Source organism: Ranitomeya variabilis, chromosome 8 (assembly GCF_051348905.1).
Source record: "Ranitomeya variabilis isolate aRanVar5 chromosome 8, aRanVar5.hap1, whole genome shotgun sequence".
In the NCBI taxonomy this organism is placed as follows: Eukaryota; Metazoa; Chordata; class Amphibia; order Anura; family Dendrobatidae; genus Ranitomeya; species Ranitomeya variabilis.
This window is the reverse complement of record NC_135239.1, coordinates 143,623,252-143,650,440: the sequence shown is the minus strand read 5'-3', so window position 1 is coordinate 143,650,440 and position 27,189 is coordinate 143,623,252. Positions and strand designations below refer to the sequence as shown.

General features: G+C 46.0%; 1 protein-coding gene across 4 annotated transcripts in view; it reads right to left on the bottom strand.

The window, feature by feature from the left end:
- EP300 (EP300 lysine acetyltransferase) overlaps positions 1–27,189 on the bottom strand; it is a 185,684-nt gene that overhangs the window by 92,302 nt on the left and 66,193 nt on the right. For all 4 annotated transcript variants that reach the window (XM_077276079.1, XM_077276081.1, XM_077276080.1 and 1 more), the window contains exons 10-15: positions 26,847–27,021; positions 26,115–26,192; positions 23,523–23,626; positions 22,611–22,793; positions 21,102–21,545; positions 8,317–8,499 (exon numbers count right to left, since the gene is read on the bottom strand). In XM_077276079.1, the coding sequence (XP_077132194.1) occupies positions 8,317–8,499; positions 21,102–21,545; positions 22,611–22,793; positions 23,523–23,626; positions 26,115–26,192; positions 26,847–27,021 (1,167 nt within the window). The remainder of the gene's footprint in view (positions 1–8,316; positions 8,500–21,101; positions 21,546–22,610; positions 22,794–23,522; positions 23,627–26,114; positions 26,193–26,846; positions 27,022–27,189) is intronic.

Sequence of the window (27,189 nt, the reverse complement as noted above, 5' to 3'; positions counted from 1 at the left end):
ACGAAAGTTGCGCAGCGGCGCTGGCCGGATACATAGCTGCAAACCTAAGTGCTGCATTCACGACGACGATCAGCGCAAATGGCGTAGCTACGACGGCTACGTGACGGATCAAAGGACTGGGCCGTCGCTGATTGGTCGCCGCAAAGCAGCCACGACCAATGAATATCCGAGAGACAGACGGAAGTACCCCCTAGACAATTATATAGTAGGATACGTATATATATATATATATATATATATATATATATATATATATATATATATATATATATATATATATATATATATACACACACATATATATATACACACACACATATATATATATATGTATATATGTATGTATATATATGTATATATGTATATATGTATATATATATATATATATATATATATATATATATATATATATATATATATATATATATATATATATATATATATATATATATGTGTGTGTATATGTATATATATGTGTATGTATACATACAGTACAGGCCAAAAGTTTAGACACCTCATTTAAAGATTTTCCTGTATTTTCGTGACTATGAAAATTGTACATTCACACTGAAGGCATCAAAACTATGAATTAACACATGTGGAATTACATACTTAACAAAAAAGCGTGAAACTACTGAAATTATGTCTTATATTCTAGGTTCTTCAAAGTAGCCACCTTTTGCTTTGATGACTGCTTTGCACACTCTTGGCATTCTCTTGATGAGCTTCAAGAGGTAGTCACCGGGAATGGTTTTCACTTCACAGGTGTTCCCTGTCAGGTTTAATAAGTGGGATTTCTTGCCTTATAAATGGTGTTGGGACCATCAGTTGTGTTGTGCAGAAGTCTGGTGGATACACAGCTGATAGTCCTACTGAATAGACTTAGAATTTGTATTATGGCAAGAAAAAAGCAGCTAAGTAAAGAAAAATGAGTAGCCATTATTACTTTAAGAAAAGAAGGTCAATCAGTCCGAAAAACTGGGAAAACTTTGAAAGTGTCCCCAAGTGCAGTGGCAGAAACCATCAAGCGCTACAAAGAAACTGGCTAACATGAGGACCACCCCAGGAAAGGAAGACCAAGAGTCACCTCTGCTTCTGAGGATAAATTTATCCGAGTCACCAGCCTCAGAAATCGCAGGTTAACAGCAGCTCAGATTAGAGACCAGGTCAACGCCACACAGAGTTCTAGCAGCAGACACATCTCTACAACAACTGTTAAGAGGAGACTTTGTGCAGCAGGCCTTCATGGTAAAATAGCTGCTAGGAAACCACTGCTAAGGACAGGCAACAAGCAGAAGAGACTGGTTTGGGCTAAAGAACACAAGGAATGGACATTAGACCAGTGGAAATCTGTGCTTTGGTCTGATGAGTCCAAATTTGAGATCTTTGCCTCCAACCACCGTGTCTTTGTGCGATGCAGAAAAGGTGAACAGATGGACTCTAGATGCCTGGTTCCCAACGTGAAGCATGGTGGAGGAGGTGTGATGGTGTGGGGGTGCTTTGCTGGTGACACTTTTGGGGATTTATTCAAAATTAAAGGCATACTGAACCAGCATGGCTACCACAGCATCTTGCAGCGGCATGCTATTCCATACGGTTTGTGTTTAGTTGGATCATCATTTATTTTTCAACAGGACAATGACCCCAAACACACCTCCAGGCTGTATAAGGGCTATTTGACGAAGAAGAAGAGTGATGGGGTGCTACGCCAGATGACCTGGCCTCCACAGTCACCAGACCTGAACCCAATCGAGATGGTTTGGGGTGAGCTGGACCGCAGAGTGAAGGCAAAAGTGCCATCAAGTGCTAAGCATCTCTGGGAACTCCTTCAAGATTGTTGGAAGACTATTCCCGGTGACTACCTCCCTCTTGAAGCTCATCAAGAGAATGCTAAGAGTGTACAAAACAGTCATCAAAGCAAAAGGTGGCTACTTTGAAGAACCTAGAATATTAGACATAATTTCAGTTGTTTCACACTTTTTTGTTAAGTATATAATTCCACATGTGTTAATTCATAGTTTTGTTGCCTTCAGTGTGAAAGTACAATTTTCATTGTCATGAAAATACAGAAAATTATTTAAATGAGGCGTGTCCAAACTTTTGGTCTGTACTGTATAATATACACTCACCGGCCACTTTATTAGGTATTTCAGAAACTGCTGATCTACTGGGATTTTCACGCACAACCATCTCTAGGGTTTACAGAGAATGGTCCGAAAAAGAAAAAAAAAATCCAGTGAGCGGCAGTTCTGTGGGCGGAAATGCCTTGTTGATGCCAGAGGTCAGAGCAGAATGGGCAGACTGGTTCGAGCTGATAGAAAGGCAACAGTGACTCAAATCGCCACCCGCTACAACCAAGGTAGGCCTAAGAGCATCTCTGAACGCACAGTGCGTCGAACTTTGAGGCAGATGGGCTACAGCAGCAGAAGACCACACCGGGTACCACTCCTTTCAGCTAAGAACAGGAAACTGAGGCTACAATTTGTACAAGCTCATCGAAATTGGACAGTAGAAGATTGGAAAAACGTTGCTTGGTCTGATGAGTCTCGATTTCTGCTGCGACATTCGGATGGTAGGGTCAGAATTTGGCGTAAACAACATGAAAGCATGGATCCATCCTGCCTTGTATGGAGCATCTTTGGGATGTGCAGCCGACAAATCTGCGGCAACTGTGTGATGCCATCATGTCAATATGGACCAAAATCTCTGAGGAATGCTTCCAGCACCTTGTTGAATCTATGCCACGAAGAATTGAGGCAGTTCTGAAGGCAAAAGGGGGTCCAACCCGTTACTAGCATGGTGTACCTAATAAAGTGGCCGGTGAGTGTATGTATGTGTATATATATATATATATATATATATATACACCGTATTTTTCGCTTTATGAGACGCACCTGATTATAAGACGCACCCCAAATTTGGTGAAGAGGAAGAGAAAGAAATAATTTATGTTAAATGGGGGTCTGTCTTATATGTGACTTGTAAGACGGACACTGGCATTATATGTCCCTCATCCTGGTATCTATATAACCCTCATCCTGGCACATGGGACCCCCCCTCTCTATATGCCCCCCCAGCTGGCACGCACATGGCCCTCAATCTCGCTATATGGCACTCACATGGCCCCCACAGTCACTACATGCTCCCCTGCAGGCACACACATGGCCCGCCCAGTCACTACATGCCCCCCTGCAGGCACACACATGGCCCCCCCAGTCACTACATGCCCCACTGCAGGCACACACATGGCCCCCCGAGTCACACACATAAGCCCCCCCCCCCCATTCACTACATGTCCCCCTGCAGGCACACACAGCCACCCCCCGTCACTACATGTCCCCCTGCAGGCATACACATGGCCCCCCCAGTCACTACATGCCCCCCTGCAGGCACACACATGCCCCCCCCCCCCCAGTCACTACATGTCCCCCTGCAGGCACACACATGCCCCCCCCCCCAGTCACTACATGCCCCCCTGCAGGCACACACATAGCCACCCCCCGTCACATGTCCCCCTGCAGGCACACACATGGCCCCCCCAGTCACTACATGCCCCACTGCAGGCACACACATGGCCCCCAGTCACACACAAGCCCCCTCCATTCACTACATGCCTCCCTGCAGGCACACACATGGCCCAGCTCAGTCACTACATGCCCCCCTGCAGGCACACACATGGCCCCCCTGCTGGCAGGCACATGATAAAATAAAACACTTAACTCGCCTTCTGATGGTGGCTCCCTGCCCCACGGTTGCACTTCCTGTTTCCCAGGCATCAGATCATGTGACCTGGGCACACAGTGATGACATCACTGTGCTGTGCCGATCACATGATCGGATGTTGGCACAGACACAGGAAGAGCCACGGGAGAACTGGGAGCAGGGAGCCATCATCAGAAGGTGAGTAAAGAGTTTGTTATTTTATTATGTGCCTGCAAGCAGGGGGGCATGTAGTGACTGGGATGGGGGGGCTATGTGTGCCTGCAGGGGGGCATATTCATGATGGGAGGAGGGGGAGTGCAGGCACATGTAATATGCACTGCTCCCCTGTCAACCAACTTGGTGCGGCTTCAGCACCGAGGTGATGGACAGCGGGTGCAGTGAATATTACATGAGGCTAATGAGTGGGAGCACAGGACCTCCTGCTGTCTCTGCAGCCAGCCCACTTCAGCCCCCTGACACCACTTCAGAGCCGCCCCCCCCTCCTCTACAGCACAGCACACAGATGGCTGGTCCAAATAACTAAAGCAATTGTTACCATCCACCTCTCGTGTCTCCCCTTTTCCTCATAGGATGTAAGCTTGCGAGCAGGGCCCTCATTCCTCCTGGTATCTGTTTTGAACTGTGATTTCTGTTATGCTGCAATGTCTATTGTCTGTACAAGTCCCCTCTATAAGTTGTAAAGCGCTGCGGAATATGTTGGCGCTATATAAATTATTATTATTATTATTATTTTAAGACGCACCCCCCACTTTTCCCCCAAAATTTGAAGGAACAAAAGTGCGTCTTATAATCCGAAAAATACGGTATTATACATAAAGCAAAATTAAAATTTTTAAAAAACTCAGTCCATCCATGCTTGCTTACTCTATGCCACCATATTTTTCTACAAAAAAAAACTGAAAAAAAATATATACCCACATCATGTTTACTGCATTTTTCACCATTAAAATGCACACAAACTAGACTTCAGGCTGTGGTCAGATGAGTGCGCGAGGGGTATTCTAAAGTAAAATCTGGCCACATTGTGTGTACATTGTTCCTAAAAACTAATTTTCAGCCTCTTTAGTTTTAGTAGAATGTATGTTTGTTGGCATTACAGCAAGTATGCATGTATGGATTGACTTTATTAAAAATTAAGATGTCTTACTTCTAAAATGTAGTGTGGATTTAAAGAGGACCAGTCACTTAATGCAATTTTTTTGGTAAGTACCTTGTTTAAAATAAAAAAAAAAAAAAAAAAAAAAAAAAATCACTGAGTGCCCCTGATTCTGCCCTTTTCCATTTTGAGCTGTGCCATTCCATTGGAGAGATATTTACATGTCTGGGCGTTTGTTCATAGTCTTCTCTGTGGGTGTTTGCCTTCACTCCTCCTTCCCAGATGCTGCCTCAGTTCAGCAGCGTCTCAAGACTTCTAGACTAGCTGCTGACATGGGATTAGCAGTTTACAGTAGGAGGGATGAGAAGACTCTAAAGAAGCCCCCAGATAGAGGGCAGGCAGACAGTATTTCCCGTGTGAGTAACGCATTGGAATACTTGGACTGACAGTCGGCTCTCCTGATTGCAGCGTGACAACTGTAATGTCCAGGCCAGGAGAGGTGCCGGGTCTGTCCATGTGCTGCAATGCCATCCAGCCATGAAAAATACGGCCATCTGTCAGTGGTGTATTTAGATGGAGAAGAAGACTTTTCACATGCTGAAAAAGCAACAAATGTAAATATCTCTGCAATGGAGTGATGCAGAGCAAAAAACAAACAAAAACAGGGGAGCACAGGGATTTTTACAATGTATTTAGTGCAATTTATGTTTTCAGCAAGTGAAAAGTCTATCTTGGTCCTTTCAGCTGGTGAGCCACAAGCAAACATGAGCAAAAAGATCTGTACTACCTTGGCGATAAATATTTATTAAAAAGGTGTACTGTCATGGTCTTGCTGCTACGAAATACCAAAGTGGATGTTTAACCAAGGTAGTGCAAACCTTCTTGCTATTTTCTAGGCACAAACATGAATTATTGATTTTTTTATGCAACAAAAGCAAAATATTACACTTGGATTCAAAATTGCACAAAAGCACATGTGAAGGCAAAGTGCTGGTTGACCACATATAATGCAACGTGCACAGAATATATAAGAATTGGAAATATAGTTTACAGTTGAGGTTATTGCTTTCATTACGACAGTGTAAAAATAGACCCCATACAAGAGGAGCAAAATGCCCAGAAAACAAGTGTTTCATCCAACTTCATCAGGTGGCAGGTCATGTTTCCACTCGCCACCTGATGAAAGTGGATGAAGCATGCATTGGGGCGTCGAGATACGCACCCAACAGGGCGCCATATTATTATTATGAACGTTTGCCTCCTACATTGTATCTGATGCATATGTTAACCATTAGAGAATGTACTGCAATAGATGTGCGCATATAAATGCTCAATTGAGCTACTGTTTTTTAACAAAATCCGTTTTTAGTTAAGTTGATATATTTGTGAGACATTTTGCAGCACCATTATTCTTTTATCTGGCGATACTTAGGTGCGTCTCTCTGATTCAGCCAGATACTTTTTAGTTATAGGAATATTGGTTGGTCCCAATATGAATACTGACTAGTGAACTGTTTATTGAATGCATTTGAGCACGCTGTCATACTGTAATGACAGTTGGCACTTATCCACTTATTTCTGAACATGTTGTCTTTTTATAATATATACTGGAACACTAAAATAGCACATCCTAGATATCACTGAATTAAGCATTCCAGTTGCAAATCTTTATTCATTACATAGTGAAATGCGTTAAGAACAATAAAACAAAAATGATTAATGTAAATCAAAATTAATATCCCATGAAGGTCTGGATTCGGAATGATATGCAAAAGCAAAGTGGATAATCAAATTACAGCAGAAATGCCTCAAGACAAGAAAATTATGCTCAGTAGTGTGAATGCTCTCACCCCTAGAGGTACAGTAGCACGAGGCAGTGTCCACAGCTCACTGAATGCTCAGGCAGTGCTCATCCAGGATGGCACATCAATGCGATCTGTGGCAAGAAGGGTAGCTGTGTCGGTCCGAACAGCATCCAGACCATGGAGCAGATACCAGGAGGCAGGCCAATACACCAGGAGACAACCGTAGGACGGCAACACCCCAGCAGCAGGACCGCTACCTCCTCCTTTGTGCAATGAGGAACAGGAGGAGCAGTGCCAGAGCCCTGCAAAGTGACCTCCAGCAGGCCACTAACATCCATGTGTCTGCTCAACGGGTCAGAAACAGACTTCATGAGGGTGGTATGAAGGTCCAACATGGAAAAGTGGGTGTTGTGCTTACAGCTAATAATAATAATTTTATTTCTATAGCACCGACATTTTCCGCAGCACTGTACATCTTAGAGGGAGCTTGTACATACAATAGACATTACAGCATAACAATAAACACATAGATCAAAACAGCTCAACATCACGCAGGAAGATAGGCATATGCCAGAGAAAACCAAAATTGGCAGATTCAACATTAGTACCCCGCGCTCTTCGCGGACTAAAGAAGGTTCGCTCTGAGCACGTGAGAGTCTGGAGCCGCAGTTGAGAACGTTCTGCTGTCTGCAACATCCTAAAGCATGACCGGTTTGGCAGTGGGTCAGTAATGGTGTGAGGACGCATTTCTTTGGAGGGCCCTCCATGTGCTAGCCAGAGGCACCCTATTTGCCATTAGGTACTGGGAGGAGATTCTCAGAACCACTGTGAGACCATATGCAGGTGCACTGGCCCTGGGTTCCTTCCGATGCATGACAATGCTAGGCATCATGTGGCTCAAGTGTGTGAAGTCTCCTGCATAATGAAGGCATTAATGCTATGGATAGGCCTGCCTGTGCCCCAGACCTGAATCCAATCCAGCACATCTGGGACATCATGTCTCGTTCCATCCACCAATGCCACGTTGCACTACAGTCTGCCCAGAAGTTGACTGATGCTTAAATCCAGGTCTGGGAGAAGATCCTTTAAGACAACATCCGCCACCTCATCAGGACCATGTTCAGGCATTGTAAGAAGGTCATACAGGCACGTGGAGGCCACACACTGCTAAGAATTTCCTTGTCTTTAGGCATTTCCATTCAAGTTGGATCAGTCTTTACTTTGAATTCCCACTTTGATTTTGAGTATCATTCCAAATTCAGACCTCCATGGGATAAATTTGATTTACATTGATCATTTTTATATTTCATTGTTCTCAACGCATTCCACTATGTAATGAATAAAGATCTGCAACTGGAATATTTAATTTAGTTAATGTGATATTTGAATGTTCCCTTTTATTTTGAGCAGAGGTCGCCAATAATGTTGACCAAGTTCAAACTTTCACTTTGCTGAAGTCTACATGAAATGCTATGGGAAGCACCAACAGATTTCACATTGAAGGCTAAATTGCACCCCCTGTCAGTCAGGTAATATATGGGCAACAGAGACTTGTTACCTACAGTATACAAGGGCATTTATGCATTCTGCCTGCTAGCATAGCTGCATAGAAAAGATATGAAAGGGCAAATTAGCAGCTCACTCCCTCAGTTCTCAATACTATACCCTAGAGAGAAAAAAAACGACTCTTACCTCCACTATTTCCTCTTTGTGCTCAGGAATAGGCTCAGCTTCTGCCATCGTTTCTTCCTGTTTTACTTCCATCTTAACTTCTTGGAGCAGCTGCTCACTGGCAGGCTGTTGGGAGCTCACGTCAGGGCTGTTTGTGGATGGTGGATTGGATGTTGGTCCTTCTACAGCAGTCTGCTGTGAAAGCTGCGAAAAAGAAAATTCTTACAGTAAGCGCCAAGTCTTTCGTAAGACTGGCTACTCTTATGACACGCACACAGCGAGTTTCCGGTCTTGCATTGCGCTACATCCTGGCACTCCTAGAACGCCACCCCAATGCCAAATACTTTTCTGCATGGCACATGATAGCAGTAGGTCAGGACACATTTCTGACATTCTAGCTATTCACACCTCATTAATCACATGCCAGATCCAAGACTTTATAAAGAAAACAAGATTCACTCGCTGTACTCCGCTGAACTGCAGCCCAAAAGGTAAAACCAATAACTGGCACTACTTAAAAGACCCCATGTAGCCCAGGCCTTAAACTTGAATGGGTAGTCCCATCCCCCAAATCATATCCCAATATGCAGGTGTAATAATATTAGCAAATACCTCCAATTAGAAAGGCAGTATAGTTTTTCTGATTCTCCATGTCTCTTTCTCCATGTGCAGGCATTGTAGGACCTTAGGTATCCATGGTTACGACCACTAACAACTGTCACTATATCAGTAGTCGTACCTATGGATACCTAAGGTCATGGAATGCCTGCACATGACGAAAGACATAGCGATTCAGAAAATCTATACTACATTTATAATTGGAGGTATTTGCTAATATTATTACTACTACATATTGGAATAGGATATTGGGTATGGGAATACCGCTTTAAGTGTGCAATAATGGAAAAATGGGGTTGTAGACACTGTTATTGAATTAAAGAAAAATGAATGTGTTTTGGGTCTGGGTCAGCCCCTTTGTCCAGATAGACAGGCAAATTGAGGCCAACTCTATTCTATGTTATATGGTCTCAGATCACAAATCCCAGTGAGAACATCGCTCTCCTAACTCAAACTAACAGCCTGGTATATATGGTAACTATGAAGACATTAGTGCTGGTCAGGAGGAAGAAGAGCAGTAGAACCAAAAAAAAAGCGACCTGAGAAAAGACAATACAACTTTGGTTGTTCACCCAACAGGAGGAAAATACAACCGCGGCTTTCATTCTATAGGAAAAACACGATGCAATCAAGGGATTACAACTTACTGGGAACATAATGCTGCTCCCCTTTAGTATTAGGAAGTATTTTAAAGTAATGGATGTGTACCTTGGCTATTTTACTGGCAATTATGTATGTGATAGGTGAAGGAAGTTCTTATTGTGACATGACTAAAGAGAACCTGTCAGTAGGATTTAACCCTATAAACAAAAGGCATGGCTATAACGGCGCTGTGATGCTAATTAATATGATACCTGATGAGGAGGGATCCGCTCAGTGGCTGCTGAATACTCACCTTATGAAGTTTTCAGAAAAACAGGATCTTTTGAATACTCGCCGAAAAATCTGTTTCTCGGACCCTTCATTGGGGGACACAGGAAAGCATGGGTGTATGCTGCTGCCACTAGGAGGCTGACACTATGCATAAAAAAAGTTAGCTCGGGGGCGTGGCCTAGCTGCAGATGGAGTAGGTCACACAGAGCGGGAGCTCCATGTCCAGGAACCTTAAAGCGGCTCATACCTTCTTCCCGGCGGACTCTCTGTCTCCTATAATACCGGTATCACTCCCTGGTGCGGCGGTGAGTGTATGGGGAAGTCCAGAGCCGGCGCACGCGACCCTTCCAGGCGGATTATAGATTGCTTTGCGGCCTCCCCTCGGCTGCTACGGGATCCCAAGATGGCGCCGTCCTCACCCAGAGCTTCCCGCTCCTCGCAACGCAACGCTCAGGCGTCGCTTTCGGGCGCTTCCTCACTCTCCAGCGGTGCGCTTTCCGACGCTGCAGCGTCGCATTCTCCTGACACCCCGGTAACTGCTGCTTTACTTAAGGATTTGCTTGGAGATCTCAGGGCCTCCATTCAGGAAGACATCCGCACCATGCTGACAGAACTGAAAGGAGAGGTAGTGGAGCTGGGGAACCGTACGGATCGTTTGGAGCGCAAGATGGTGGAGCGGATCTCCTCTCAATGAATTATGGGACGCTCAAGAGTCTCTGCAAGACCTACTCTCTAAAACCCACGCCAAGACTATGGATTTGGAAAATAGATCCAGAAGGAACAATGTTAAACTTAGAGGCATTGGAGAATCTATCCTTCCGGGAGACTTGAAAGCTTTCTTGCAGGATTTTGTTGCGGCTGCTCTCCCTCATTTTGCCCCCAAAGGACATTATAATTGATCGCATACACCAGATCCCTAAGCCGGCTGGTCTGGGGCCTTCGGTCCCGAGAGATGTGCTCGCCCGCATACACTTCTACGAAATGAAAGAGAAATTTCTCCAAGCTTTGAGGAAGAATCCGGCTCTACCTGAAAGATTTGCATCCATCACAGTTTTCCCGGACCTATCTCCGGGTACCTTGGCTCTCCGCAAAGCTTTTGGTCCCTACACGGCTGTTCTCAGGGAAAAAGGCATTCCATATCGCTGGTGATTTCCCACTAGGCTTCTCATCCGCAAAGATGGATCCATCACCACCTGCCTGACCCAGTCTCACGCGGCGTCTGCATTGGCGGGATGGGGCCTGACGGTTCCTGGTTCACCAGTCTCGAGGGGTCCCTCTGGGTCTGGGAGTGGCCGTAATCCCAAGGCCCGTGTTGCATCAGACTGGGAGGTCGCTTGAAGAATTTTACAACCTTTGGTTCCTGGCTATTTCCCGCACTATTTGGGGATTTTTTTTTTCCTTTTTTATCCCTCTCTTGAGGTTTGCATCTTTTCCTTTTTTTTTTTTCTGATTTCATATGCTGTATTGGTCTCCTTTGGGAGTGTTTGCAGCATTTCAGTTTTTTGCCCCATAGGTGAACTGTTTTTTTCTGATTTTCACCTTCTGGACTCAGGATTTGCCTGAATGGACCTTGTTGTCCTAATCTTCGTGTTGTATGTTCTGTTTGTCTTTCCCTCCCCCCTCCCACCCTCCTGGTTCCCCCCTACGCATGTTCTGATCCGCAGCTCTCTTGTTGTTTATTCTTGTGCATATTTCATTGGTGCTCAATATGGGCTAAGTCTATTTATACTGTTTTACCATGAGAGTTTCGTTGTATTCCATTAATGTAAATGGTCTCAACTCCCCGGGCAAGAGGTCGATTGTCTGGAGGCATTTAGGTAAATCTCGTCGGGACATTATATGTCTTCAAGAAACACATTTATTGGAATGTGACAATGTTAGAATGTATTCAGGTTTACATCCACATCAATTCTTTGCAAATGGTCCGTCAAAGAAGGCGGGAGTAGCGATTTTCTTTAGCAAAGCCAATGCCTTCCAACTGATCTGTTCCATTGTGGATCCGATGGGCAGGTTCATTGTAGTCATTTGTCTGATTAATAACGCCCCCTATACCATTGCGTCAGTTTATGCTCCCAATGCCGGTCAACTTAAATTTTTAGAGGGTTTTTTTCAAACTTTGCAGGACATCCAACATGGTCACAAACTGATTGCTGGGGATTTTAATGTGCCAATGTCTAAGGTGTTGGATTGCTCTTCCGCTTCCCTGTCAAGGAAGGAGGCGGGGCCATTAATCAACTCATATAAACTGCATGACATATGGAGGTATCTGCATTGTGGCGAGAGAGATTACACATTCATGTCTCCCAGACACGGTTCCTATAGTAGGATTGACTATGTGCTGGTGAATGATGTGGCTCTTCCTCACTGCATCTCGGCAGATATTGGTAGTATCACGTGCTCAGATCACGCCCCGGTGTCTCTTACTTTGAGGGACCCTCTTGCTGTCAGGCCTCCCGCACATTGGCGTCTCAATACTCATCTTCTCACTAATCAACTAAATTCCCAGTTTATGGAGAGAGCCTTACAAGAATTCTCCTCCAATGATACCCCAGATGTGCGGGATGATACCCTTTGGTTTGCTCACAAGGCGGTTGCTAGGGGTTGCTTTATTAAAATAGCTGCAACAGCTAAGAGGAAATATAATTTGACCCTTCAGTCGGCACTGGACGAACTAGCTCGTCTTGAGTCTGCACATAAGATGTCCCCTAACCCGGCGCTCTTTTCTGACCTTTCTAAAACTCGCATGAAGGTCCGCCAATTACTTCTACATAGAGCTGAGAATGCCATGAGGAAAACCAAGGCCAGATTCTATGCAATGGGGGATCGGGCGGGTGCTGTTCTTGCTAGGCGGGTCAGGAGGAGAGAGGCTCAATCCAAGATTCCATTCCTGCTTGGATCTGATGGTTCCAGTGTTTACAATCCCATTCATATTGCTGAGGAGTTTGCTTCGTACTATTCCTCTCTCTATGATCTTAGTTCTGACCCGGGAGTCCCTCAGCCCTCGCCGGAGCTAATTATGGCGTTCTTGGAGAGAGCTAATCTCCCTTCGGTCACTGCGGAACAGCTTTCCTTTCTGAATTCTCCTATTGTTGAGTCTGAGCTTTCCCAAATTGTCAGGGACTCTAATAAATGTTCCTCTCAGGCCCGGACGGTTTTCCTTTTCTTTACTATGCACAATTCTTCTCTGTCCTCTCCCCTTTTCTCCTTCGCTTATTTAACAACAGGGCGTCTGTTGGTAGCATTAGGGCGGAGGGGTTGGAGGCCTCCATCGCGACCCTCCCTAAACCGGGGAAGCCCACAACGTCTCCGGGAAATTTTCGCCCTATAGCCCCCTCCTGAATTGCGACGTTAAAATCTATGCTAAAATTTGGGCCAATAGATTGATAGCGGTGCTCCCCAGCCTTATACACCCCAAGTTGGGTTTGTCCCTGGTAGGCAGACCAGAGATGGCACAAGACGACTGATTGATCTCTTAGATGTGGTGGAGGGGGAGGGTCTCCCCAGTGTATTCCTGTCTCTTGATGCCAAAAAGGCGTTTGACAGGGTACACTGGGGATACATCGAGCTCACGCCCGGGAAGTTTGGGCTCACAGGACTGATTTCCAGGGCCATTATGGCATTATACTCGAATCCCTGCGCGTCGGTTTGCTCGGGCGGCTTTAAATCTCGGACAGTCCCGATTTTGAACGGGAGCCGTCAGGGCTGTCCCCTCTCCCCCCTTATTTTTACTCTGATCATGGAGCCTATGGCTGCCTTAATTAGACAGTGCCCTGATATTAAGGGGGTGCGGGTTGGAGAGACTGAACACAAAATTGGACTTTACGCTGACGACGTAGTGTTGACTTGTACCTCGGCCTTAACTTCACTGAACGCGATCACCTCAATTTTATCCCAATTTTCGGCGGTATCATATTACAAACTCAATTTGACTAAATCCATTATTTTCCCCCTTTTCCTTCCGGTTGATCTCCAAATTCAAATTCAATCTAAATTTGCGTTTATTTGGGCCCCTATGGGGTTTTCGTACCTGGACGTCCGGATAACTAGGTTGGATAACATCGTTCGTTCTAATTGCGAAGAAACTATTACCGAAATTAGGAGGGGCATCGATCAGCTATCGAGCTCCTCACTTTCGTGGATGGCCCGTATACAATCCGTTAAAATGCTATTTCTCCCCAAAATTATCTATTTATTTAGGTGCCTTCCCCTCTTCATACCTTCCAAATTTATCTCGGCTTTCCAGTCGATCATAGATCGGTTTATTTGGAATAACAAGCCACACAGGATTAAGCGCCAAATAATGTCCCTTCCGTACTCTATGGGTGGGTTGGGTGTTCCCTCGATCCAGTTTTATTATAGGGCGGCGATCTTGGAGCCTCTTAAGCTTTGGTGGGAGGGGAACTCGCGGTTACCCTGGGTGCTCATTGAATCTCATTTTGCTCCCAGAAATTCTCTCCAATTACTTTTGGAGCTTTGGTTGCTCCAGGTCTTTCCTCGTGGCCCTACTCTCCGCTCTATCAAGACTGCCTCTAAAATGTGGACATCAGTTTGTTCTTCCCAATTCCTATTTATGTATCACTGTTTCCCTACGGGCCCTGGAATGTGCTATTGGGCACACCTCTCTCTCCTCCTGGGGGGCGCGGGGGGTGCACCGGGTGGCTGACCTATTTGGCTCGGTTGCTTAATGTCGTTTGAGGTCCTTGCAGGTAGATTTTCTCTCTCTGGTAGAGATTTCTTTCAATATCTACAACTCCGCAGTTTTCTCAGGTCACGTCGGCTGTTCGGTGCCCCCCCGCCTCTCTCGGAGGACTCAGCACACCGGTTCTTTAGACCGGCCACTTTAGTGCCCCATGGCATCTCTATTATCTATAAGGCCCTTTTATCCCATGATATTCCTGCTAAGCTTCCTTTTATGACTTCCTGGGAGTCCTCTCTTGGTTTTGATGCATCTCTAGAGGACTGGCACTTTGCGTTGGTGCACCCCTCTAAATATTCCTCGTGTATAGGCCACTTGGAGCATTCAAAAAAGATCCATCTGCAATGGTATCTAACCCCTGCTCGCTTAGCCAGGTTTGGTCCCTCGTTTTCCCCTCTCTGCTGGAGGGGATGCGGGGCTATTGGTTCCGGATCTCATATCTGGTGGTCCTGTCCGTGGATTCAGGTCTTCTGGCGTCAAGTTGAAACTCTGATTGCGGAGGTCATTCAGGTTCCTTTTGTTTTAACCGGTTGTCTAGCTGTTTTGGGTGTCTCCCTTGCGGGATTCCCCTCCCCTCTCCGTCCAATAATCTCTAATATTCTGATTGCTGCTAGACAATGTATAGCGGGTCATTGGAAATCCTCAGATATTCCAACTATGGCTATTTTGATTTCCAAAATCAACCTTCATTTTACATATGAAGCAATTATGGCACAGAGCCTCTCCAAGAAAAATAAAGTGCTCTCCTGGTGGGATCCTTGGGTTTCCTCAGTCCACATACCTCCGTCCGCCCTTGCTCTCATTTAGTAACTTTTGTAAGCTGCGATTTGTGCTATGGTTAACTCTGTATTTCTTTGTTGGAATTGCTGTGATTCTGAACATTGTGTATTCTCCCCCCTTCCCCTTGTACCTTTTTCCCCTTTGTTTCTCCTGCGGGGGATGTTATATGTACTTATGTACTTATTTCTATATTGCTAATAAAAAGTTAATTGGTTAAAAAAAAAAAAAAAGTTAGCTCCTCCGCAGTGTACACCCCACCGACCGGCACTAGGATACTCAGTTAGCAAGAAAGCAGTAGGAGAAGCAACATGTAAAAGAGAAAGAAAAAAACACACAAACTGTAACAATATAATACAGTAAACAGAGCTGATAAGCTTGGGAGGGAGCTGTGTCCCCCAATGAAGGCTCCAAGAAACCGATTTTACGGTGTTGAGTAGCCAAGAAATCCTGTTTTCTCTATCGTTTCATTGGGGGATACAGGAAACCATGGGACGTTCCAAAGCAGTACCCAAGGGAAGGGAACAGCAGAAAACTCCATTCAGGCCGGAGAACTCACCGCTGCCGCCTGCAAAGTCTTTCTACCTAAGCTGGCATTCCCCGAAGTGTAGGCATAGACCCTGAAAAATTTTGCAAACATGTGGATGGAGGACTGATTTTATCGCTCTGCAGAGCTGCAGGGTGGAGGTCCTATGAGCCAGGAGGTGCACACTGCCCGGGTAGAGTGTGCCTTAAACCCAGAAGGCGCTCTGCTCAGACCCGCTACCCAGGAGAAGGCGCTGTGCTCTGACCCGGTAAGCCTTCAGTTGCCGACGGGATCCAGAGAGCAATCGTTGACCTGGAAGACCTCTCTACGCACGAGTCCATGTTCCGAAAAGGAGGGGGGGGCAGCCTTAGCCGGATAGACGCACATCGCCCTGACCAAGTAACCTGATGAGAGAACGCTACGGAGGATGAATCTGTACCGGACGAAAGGAAGGGAATCAAGAATGACCGGCAGAGCCATAATGAGAACGTTTGCGAGGTACGGGAACAGCACTGAACCTGTGATCCACAGAATGTGCAAAACCACTCTCACAGGCTCTGCGAGGACTCTGGGAGTGGTCGAGAGCAGGGAAAAAAAAAAACACAATACAAAACACACACCTGCGGTTCCCAAGAAGCAATTACTGAACAAAGAGACTCCATCCTGAGAAGACAAAGACAGACTCCTCCGTTAAGCAACCTTAGATCCATGACGAGTCACGAGGAGGAAAATCTACCAGGACTGTTCCTGGGGTATCTATCCCTTTCGTCACAGAAAAACCTGGAGGAGAATTTAAAGGAAACCTTTTTCCTATCCTGGCTTCTCTTGGTGGGACAACTCCTCCGTCGAAGGGAAAGGTTAGAAGTATAGAAATTCCCGTGACAAAGGAGAATGGCGAGCTTTGGCCTGAGGAAGGAGGGAGCTTGTCCCTCCGGTGGCCTCCTTAATAATTTGGTCCAACTTGGAGCCAAACAGACGGGAGGCCCTGGAAAGGCATGTTGGTAAGGGACTTTGAGGATCAGTCCATCTGCCACGTTTTAAGCCAAATGGTCCTTCGGACGGCCACTATATTGCTGGATGCTCGAGCAGCACATGCAGCAGAGTCCAGGGAGGCGGATACCATGTACTTTCTTGCATGAGCAATTTGGTCTGCGAGGTTGGCAAATTCCTCCCGTCGGGCTCCAGAAAGAATGCCCCGACGGAGCAGATTAGCCTAGCCCAGCCCATGCACTTATCGACTTTTGCCACCCAGGTGGAGGTAAAAGCAGGGCACAATGAAGAGGAGGCCACTTCAAAGGCTGACCCTGCAAAGGACTCTATGAGCCTGTCAGTGGTGTCCTTGAGAGATGTTCCATCCGGAAGAGGAAGGACTGTATTGGTGGACAGTCAGGAAACTGGAGGGTCCACAGTAGGAGAAGTGGTCCAGTTAGCAGTGAGCTCAGGGAGAAAAGGATATAGGATGCTGAGGCGCTTCCCTCTTTGAAAGTGGCTAGTCACTTTCTCCCTTTCCCTGGCAAATACCTCCTCAAATTCTCTATGAGGGGCAAAGACCTTAGGAGCTGGTCTTGACTCTCTTAACAAAACCGCCTGTTCCGTAGCGGTATCCTTAAGGTTAAATGTCTGGTTGACAGCCGCAATGAGACTCTGAACCATGTCTCTCCTATTAGAGGCCGGGTGAGAATCCGGGTCTGAGTAATCCTTGGACAGTACATCCGAAACTGCCATGGCAAACTCCAGGGAAGAGGACTGGGAAAAAGATGTCCCTCGGCAGAGGTCAGGGGAAGAGAGAGGGGGAACGGGAGGAAGGACTAGAACGATGCTCCCGCCTAGATCTATTATGGCCCCTGAAGGTAGGCCCAGCCGTAGACTCCTACAATCCGCTAGTAACAGCGGAGGTAGGAAGGGAAAATCTGTCAAGGATGGGCAACAGGGACTGCGAAACCTTGGTGAGGTCCGTGACTGACTGCGACAGAGGTAGCCAACACTGGGATTGGGGCACTACGCTCTCCTAGAGACAAAAAGGGACTCCTGGGTAGCAGGCGCAGGGGCGCTACTACAATCCTGACAGAGAGGAGAGGACTGGCCTGAAGGGAGTTTGCAATTACATGTGATGCAAACTAAGTGTCTGACAAGAGGAGAGGAGGAAGAAGAGGCAGGAGGGCGAGAGCGCTCTCCTTTAGGATTAGGCATGATGAGAAGCAGACCCACTAACTGATGCCAGAATGTTAGGGGACAAAAGGACAAAAGGAGATTGCAGAGGAGTGTGTCAGTCTGCAGAGCTACTCACAGGAAGATGCAGGTCCTGAGGTCTGCTTCCGGACTGTAGAGGGCTCCAGGAGACAACCAGGGCTGCAGGATAGTCGTGGAGAAGAGAGAGTTCCCTACAGAGATGCCACCTTGCGGGACCAGATGCCGGCAAATGGCAACTGCATGGTTGGAGCTAACAGCAGGGAGGTGGCTATATGCCGCAAGCAAGAGGAGGGACAGAGAAACGCCCAGGAGCCTGCACGTCCAAGATGAAGGGGTGGAGCTAACTGCCAGAAACAGTAGGAGAGGGCGTGCTATCGACAGGCCTGCCCGAAGATACCGAGAAGGGGTGGAGCTAACTGCTCTGAGTTAGGCCGCACTGAAGCTGGGACCTAAATTTATAACTGATGCCCCGGAGACAGGAGAGGCCCGAATTGCCTGTGAGGTAACCCAGAATGAAGGGTAACCCAGAATGAAGGGGGAAATGGGCCCACTATAGTTAAAAAAAACAACCTATATTTAAAAGGAAGGCCCCTGTACTACAGACTCTGAATAAAAGTTAGGGGAAAAGGAAGGCCCCTCTAACTACGAACCCTCTAACAATAAACAACTAGGGGGATAGGGGGGCAGTGAAAACTCATCCATATGCTTACGTCATCTTCCTCCATCTTTACATTATCCTCATCCTACTGTTTTTCTTTTTTATCTTCTTCCCTGATACCTCTGGGCACCTGTCAGAGAGAGAAGAAAGGGAGATGTACCTCTCCATCCAGATTTTGGACGTCCGAGCCTCTTGGGAATGTGGGATATCCATGCCTCCTGAAACAGACAGGCTCTGGTGGGCGAGTGGGTAGGAGACAGGGGCCAGTACCATGTTTGGATCACCTAAACACTTTTGTGTTCGGGTCCTGCCGGCCAGACATATGAGGATACTGGGTGGCAGTACATGCCGTACTCAGTCTCTACTTGGGAGTACAGTTGTGACTGTTCACACTGTATACCTCCAGAGGTAAGAGAGAACACTAAGATAGATATGGGTCTAGTAAAAGACCCATGTCCACCTCCTACTAACACCAAGCTAAACTGAATATCCTAGTGCCGGTCGGGGGGGTGTACACTGCTGAGGAGGAGCTAACTTTTTTTGTGCATAGTGTCAGTCTCCTAGTGGCAGCAGCATACACCCATGGTTTTTTGTGTCCCCCAATGAAGCAGTAGAGAAATGATGTTTTGTGTGCTTCAGGGTGGGAAGTGGGTGCAGGGTGGTCTTCTCGTTCTCCGCAACCCCCTCACCAGCTGCCCGTTTCTCATGCAAGTCACCGATTATATAAAATTCCATTTCATCATTGTGTGTGCAATGGTTGCACAGTGAGTCGGTGTCCTGTGAGCAGGACTTCCAATAAAAATGACGCCAGATGGGCAGATTGAGATCTCAGCTCTGTGAAAAATGTATTGAGCCGAAATCTCAATCTGCGCATGCGTCATCAACAGCGCCTTTTTATTGAAGACCTTCACAGAGGTCGCTGACGCACTGCGACCGCGCCGTCCACACTATAATGGCGGCGGTGCAGAATTTTAAAATGGAGGCAGGTCACTGAATAATCTGACCAGTGTACCACCCAAAAAAAAAAAAATGGAAAAAGATTGGGTAAATTTGAGAAAAAAAACCTATAAAAGTTAACCTTTAATTACTTGTATTAAAAATTCACAATATTGAAATACAAAAAGAGAAAAACTCCTTCCAAAAATTTCTATTAGAGAAGACAGATCCAGGTCAGGCGCATTTATGCCTAAGCTGGCCCTAATAGGACCCTATATAGCTGGCATCGCACCTGACAGCGGAGGTTGGCACCCTATAATGCTATGTGGAGCCCCCGCTCCACGTCGGCTGTCCCTTGGAATCCCTATAGGCCCTTATTCTAGATTAATAAAGAAAAAACCCATATACCAGGCACAAAGTACATATATTCGTCTAACACTAATGATTTCTATATTAACTGAGTAAAACAGAACTCAGTAAAAAAAAAAAATATATATATATATATATATATATATATATATATATATATATATATATATACACACATACACACACAAAGAATTTTCAAACAAATAATTAAGGAAAAAGAAAAAAAAAATCTGAAGATGACCACTCTGCCTGTCATGGGGGCACTGTCTCAATTGGCAATTATCTGATGGGTGAGTAGCTAGTATCTGTAGCTGTGAATCACCAACAGTTAGTAGAGTATTTAAGGTGCCTATATACAAGCCCCATTTTGACAAACCTTAATAGATTTCAATATTTAAGGTATCTTTACATAAATTATCAGTTGTGTATACCATACTTTTGCAAGCTAAAAAATAGGAGCTAATCACTTAGTCATAGCGCCTTCAATACAACTATCAACTGTATCTACCAACTTCTGCAGACTGAATAGGTAATAACTACGGTGGTAGTTTAACCATGGTGTCAGTTTAACCATGGTATCTTAATAGCATAACTTCCCTTTATAGAGAATCCATCACCAGGCTTTTACTACCTCATCTAAAAGCAGCATAATCTAAAGAATGACCCGATTTGCATTGATTTGTCACTTAGTTTTCTGGGTGCAACATTTGTGATGCATCATTTTTAAGATGTAGCAGAGCTAAGAACATTACCCCACCCACACCAGTGATTACCAGATTCCTGTGTACACTGTGTATTGACAGTAAGCTGCTAATCAGTGCTCGGGACATGACTGGAAATGACAAGGCAGGTCATGATAATCTACTGCTGATAAAACACTGTATTGAACCGATAGCACACAGTCTAGTAAGTGACACCACTGGAATCAGGGTATCAGCCTCTATACCTCATGCTGCCCACAGATTACATTGCAAAACCCTGCTGACAGATTCCTTTAAAGATTCCCTTTAATGGAGCGAGGTGCCAGTGGTGGTTTTCAAATTGCTGAACTAACCTATGAAGGTGAAAATTGGAAATACTGATCTAGCAATCATTTACTCTCACTTTGGATATTAGGATTCACTGCAACAAACGTTGGCAGTCAGACAGTACGTAAGACTTACCGGAGTGCTTGGATGAAGCTGTAATGGTGGTGGAGCAGATGGGGTGGAAACTGGTGTTGACAAGTTTGGTTGAGAAGGAGGCCTTGCTAACGATTGCTGTGGTGTAGGAACAGACTGCTCACCAACTGGAATGACAGAAGCAGAAACTGGCAAGGAAGGGGGTGCTGGCGGAGGAGGCGGCGTCGGGCTCTCACTGTTCTGTAATGGCATTTGAGGCAAAGATGTTGTTGATGACATCGTAGGCTCAGAAGGTATGGATGTCTGCGGTGTCCCCAGACCTGGAGGTGTGTGATGGGGTGTTGGTGTGCGACTTGGGGCAGGGGATGGTGAATTACGATGAATTGGGGGCTGGATATTACTTGGGCAATGAAGCTGATTCACAGAAGACCCTGGAGGAGGTATGGCAGGAGAACTCACAGGGTGAGCTATATTTGACATCTGGGCCTAAAAAAGAAATACGAAAAAAAAAAAAAGATTGCAAAAAATTCCAAATATTAAGCATGTATACAAGTATAGAGAGAGGCACACAAAGTCCCTGCGCTGCTGCAATCTCTAGAAATCGGCAATATCTGTGCTAAAGACTTTTTTGTTTTTATACTTTACCAAAACAGAAATCTAAAAATCCTTAAAGGGCACCTGTCACCCCGTTTTTTCCGTATGAGATAAAAATACTGTTAAATAGGGCCTGAGCTGTGCATTACAACAGTGTATTTTGTGGACCCTGATTCCCCACCTATGCTGCCAAAATACGTTACCAAAGTAGCCGTTTTCGCCTGTCAATCAGGCTGGTCTGGTCAAAAGGGCGTGGTGTCTTCCCCCAGATCTTGCTTAGTTTTCCCTTGGTGGCGTAGTGGTTTGCGCATGCCCAAGGTCCCGAATCCACTGCACAGGGGAGTGAAAACAGCGCGATGCGAATTCTGCTTCAGGAAAATGGCCGCCGCGATCTCCATCTGCGCACGGGCGGCATCCCGCAGCCATTTTCCTGAAGCCGCGGGCAGCAGAGCGCTCAATCTGCGCACGCGCGGCCAAAGGAAGATGGCCGCCCCCACCGATCAACAGGGAAATAACGCACATCGCGCTGTTTTCACTCCCCTGTGCAGTGGATTCGGGACCTTGGGCATGCGCAAACCACTACGCCACCAACGGAAAACTAAGAAAGATCTGGGGGAAGACACCACGCCCTTTTGACCAGACCAGCCTGATTGACAGGCGAAAACGGCTACTTTGGTAACGTATTTCTGCAGCATAGGTGGGGAATTGGGGTCCACAAAATACACTGTTGTAATGCACAGCTCAGGCCCTATTTAACAGTATTTTTATCTCATACGGAAAAAACGGGGTGACAGGTGCCCTTTAAGCTGATTGTAGGCACTGTAGTATGGAGTGCTGCTACATTTCATCGATTGCTATGCAAAACGTGACATATGAAACAAAATCTGTATGCAACACAACTTTCACTGCATATTTTTCAGAATAAAAAATGCAAAAATGAAAAGTCCTAAGGTCTACCTGTGAAGGTGAGCTCTGTCCTGTCGAATGTGGTACAGATAAAGAAGAATTTAAATTACTCGTATTCATCCCACCACTGTTCATCACGGGAGATGACGGCTGGAACGGACTTGCCGACACAAACTGATTCTGCACAGGAGGAGCCAAGGCTGCAGGCTGTGGTATACGGGAAGGAAAAGCCAGCTACGGAGGAACAGAAGATGGGACTTCTCACTTACACATTACAGAAATATTAAACAGATCAAGATCTTGAAAACAAGTTTGTGGGGGTGGAAGAAACATTTGAAACCAAGAAAATTAACTTATTAATAAGGGAAGTCGGATATTTAACTGCTTGGCCACCCTCGGGACAGTCCACATATTAGTACAGTCTTTTCTCATTGCTGTATACACATCCTGAATGAGCACTGTACATACACAACATCAGGAATCAAATTGCTGGGAAAGTGCCAGAGAGGCTGGGTCATCAGCCATACAGGGTGAGCAGATGGCAAAATCTGCCCTGAAACAAAATAGGGCCATTTACAGGGAAAATATGCAAAAGAAGGATTTTTTTGTTCTCAATTTAAAATCTCTTTCTTGAAGCCTTCATTGGGGGACACAGGTAAACAGTTCACAGGTCTCCTCTTCGGACTAGCCTCAGCACCCAGTGATTACAGCTGTGGTTACTAGGCCAGCCTAAGCAGGGCAGGTAAATGTGTTGAGGGTGATCTGAAGACTTGCAGAACAGTCTCAGAAGAACGGGGCTTTGATCAGAAGGTCGTCAAGATAGGGGATGACTATTACTATGCCCTTGGAGTGAAGAATGGCCACAAAGGCCCCCATGACCTTCGTAAACATTGGATGCTGAGAACTTTCCCCAAGAAAATTCCCATTTTTGAACTGGCACACAGTATGTCTGTATAAACTAACCTGATTTATGGGCGCAGGTGGTCCTTGATGTTGGGTTAATGGTGCCTGATGTCTTTGTACCAACGACTGCAATGGCATGCCCACTGGACCAAACTGGTTCATGACTACAATCAAAATAGATGGGTTCAGGAACCGCTCCAGGAAAATCTACTCATGATTAGTGTTGAGCGATACCGTCCGATACTTGAAAGTATCGGTATCGGAAAGTATCGGCCGATACCGGCAAAGTATCGGATCCAATCCGATACCGATACCCGATACCAATACAAGTCAATGGGACTCAAGTATCGGACGGTATTCCTGATGGTTCCCAGGGTCTGAAGGAGAGGAAACCCTGGGAACCATATTAATGTGTAAAATAAAGAATTAAAATAAAAAATATCGCTATACTCACCTGTCCGACGCAGCCGGGACCTCAGCGAGGGAACCGGCAGCGTTGCTTGTTTAAAATTCGCGCTTTTACTTGGTTACGTGAAGTCCCGGCTTGTGATTGGTCAGGGCGGCCATGTTGCCGGGACGCGGACCAATCACAGCAAGCCGTGACGAAATTACGTCACGGCTTGCTGTGATTGGTCCGCATCCCGGCAACATGGCCGCCATTAACCAATCACAAGCCGTGACGTCACGGGAGGCTGGACATGCGCGTATTTTGAAAAGCGCGCGTGTCCAGCCTCCAGTGACGTCCCGGCTTGTGATTGGTTAATGGCGGCCATGTTGCCGGGACGTCACTGGAGGCTGGACACGCGCGCTTTTCAAAATACGCGCATGTCCAGCCTCCCGTGACGTCCCGGCTTGTGATTGGTTAATGGCGGCCATGTTGCCGGGACGTCACTGGAGGCTGGACACGCGCGCTTTTCAAAATACGCGCATGTCCAGCCTCCCGTGACGTCCCGGCTTGTGATTGGTTAATGGCGGCCATGTTGCCGGGACGTCACTGGAGGCTGGACACGCGCGCTTTTCAAAATACGCGCATGTCCAGCCTCCCGTGACGTCCCGGCTTGTGATTGGTTAATGGCGGCCATGTTGCCGAGACGTCACTGGAGGCTGGACACGCGCGCTTTTCAAAATACGCGCATGTCCAGCCTCCCGTGACGTCACGGCTTGTGATTGGTCCGCGTCCCGGCAACATGGCCGCCATTAACCAATCACAAGCCGTGACGTCACGGGAGGCTGGACATGCGCGTATTTTGAAAAGCGCGCGTGTCCAGCCTCCAGTGACGTCTCGGCAACATGGCCGCCATTAACCAATCACAAGCCGGGACGTCACGGGAGGCTGGACATGCGCGTATTTTGAAAAGCGCGCGTGTCCAGCCTCCAGTGACGTCCCGGCAACATGGCCGCCATTAACCAATCACAAGCCGGGACGTCACGGGAGGCTGGACATGCGCGTATTTTGAAAAGCGCGCGTGTCCAGCCTCCAGTGACGTCCCGGCAACATGGCCGCCATTAACCAATCACAAGCCGGGACATCACTGGAGGCTGGACACGCGCGCTTTTCAAAATACGCGCATGTCCAGCCTCCCGTGACGTCACGGCTTGTGATTGGTTAATGGCGGCCATGTTGCCGGGACGCGGACCAATCACAGCAAGCCGTGACGTAATTTCGTCACGGCTTGCTGTGATTGGTCCGCGTCCCGGCAACATGGCCGCCCTGACCAATCACAAGCCGGGACTTCACGTAACCAAGTAAAAGCGCGAAATTTAAACAAACAACGCTGCCGGTTCCCTCGCTGAGGTCCCGGCTGCGTCGGACAGGTGAGTATAGCGATATTTTTTATTTTAATTCTCTTTTTTACACATTATTACATTAATGTTGTTGCGATACCCGATACCCGATACCACAAAAGTATCGGATCTCGGTATCGGAAATTCCGATACAGCAAGTATCGGCCGATACCCGATACTTGCAGTATCGGAATGCTCAACACTACTCATGATATGAACAATGGCCTCAGATTATGATATTTTCATCTTACGATGATTTTTTTCCAAGGCTACTGTAACTTGAAACACATTAAACATACAGGCCCCAATGTGTCAAATCGATTGTGTCAGAAATCTCGTGTAAAACACTTTGAAAAGTAGCAACATTTAGAGTTTTCAGTTTTGGCCAGCTCGGCCAAAGTTGGTGGAACCCACTGTTCTAATTAATGACAAGTTGTAGCTACTATATGTTAGAAATCTTATGCCAGTCCATGACTGGAGTATGACTTGTGGCAAAGAGCACACCACTTTTAAGACTTGCCAGATTCAGTAACAAATGTACATCTACTGATGAATCAGGAGCGTCTAACTCCAACACGCCCTCTAATCAAGACCGATGTGACCCAGCACTGGTCATGGTTAATTGGGGCCACATTGTCACATTCACAGCTGATCTGCAGCATGCGTGAGACTGGAATATCCTGTCAATAAACAAGAGACTGACTATTAAAACCCCTGTGTTACTAACGTGCATGCGCGGACTGCTTGTCCATCACTGCCTCTATGGTACAGTTCTGTTAGATGAGCTGCTACTTTGGACACCAAAGATCTGCATAATGAATTTCCATGTGGATTGCACTGACAAATACATGTTAGTAAGCATTTTACCTGATTGGCTTGGTATGGGATTCACAATTTGACTTGGAACATTTGCACGCATCATGTTTGGGTCTTGCACAGGGCCGTCTAGACAAAAGAATGAGCGCAGAAAGCAAATGAATGAAAAGAAAAAGCAAAAATTGAAATTTACACATGCTTGACTGTCACTTATTATAACTGTGTGAAACCTAACGCTTTATCAATGAGTGGGGATGGAAGAACTTTAATCCCTGAACTGGTTCTAATCCAGTCTTAAGGGCCAATCCAAGAGAAACCTTTTTTATGTCAATGTAGCTGTAATAAGGGCTTTTATTCTGAAGGTACAAACTATTAAAACACAGAACAAGGCAAAGAATAAGAGGACTCGTGGTTCACATGCCAGTGTTAAATCAATCTGCATTGAAGTAAAACTTCCAAATGTGTTAAGAGGCGCTCGATAGACATTCTGCCATAGCAATGGAATTAAGTGATGCCATAATTAGACAATTATCTGAACATGGCTTGCAGACAACTGATACGTCCGCTATCTGACTGTAGTCACCGGGACTAGAGATTGATGTTATAAAGGGTAAAAGCCTTGCTCCCCCACCTGATCTATTGGATAAATTAGCAGTAGAACCAGATCATTATGAGGGATATATCCATCACAATGCACTGAGTGATACATATCTCATGGGTCAGACATGGGATTATTTAATTCTTTTATAAGGAGGGAGAAAAATATCAAAAGCAAAGTCATACTTGTTGCCATGACTGGTTGTGCCGATGGCATACCCGAGCCCTGATTGATTGCAGCAGGTGGCATGCCTGGAGTATTAGGCATTAGATGTTGCTTCTGTATCCTAATTCGGCGCTTTTCTTCAAGTTCTTTCTGGATCTTATAGATTTTCTCAGCCAACAAATGGTAGTACTCAGCCTTTAAGGAGATAAAAAAGCAAGGTGGTGTTAAAGTCCATGATTGTTCTGGCAGTCAAATAATTACAAGAACAATTTTTAATGTTTACCTTATAAAATGTATTCATTTTTATACATACACACTTCATGGACAGTCACTAATTGCCTTTTGGAAGACCAAAAAAAAAAA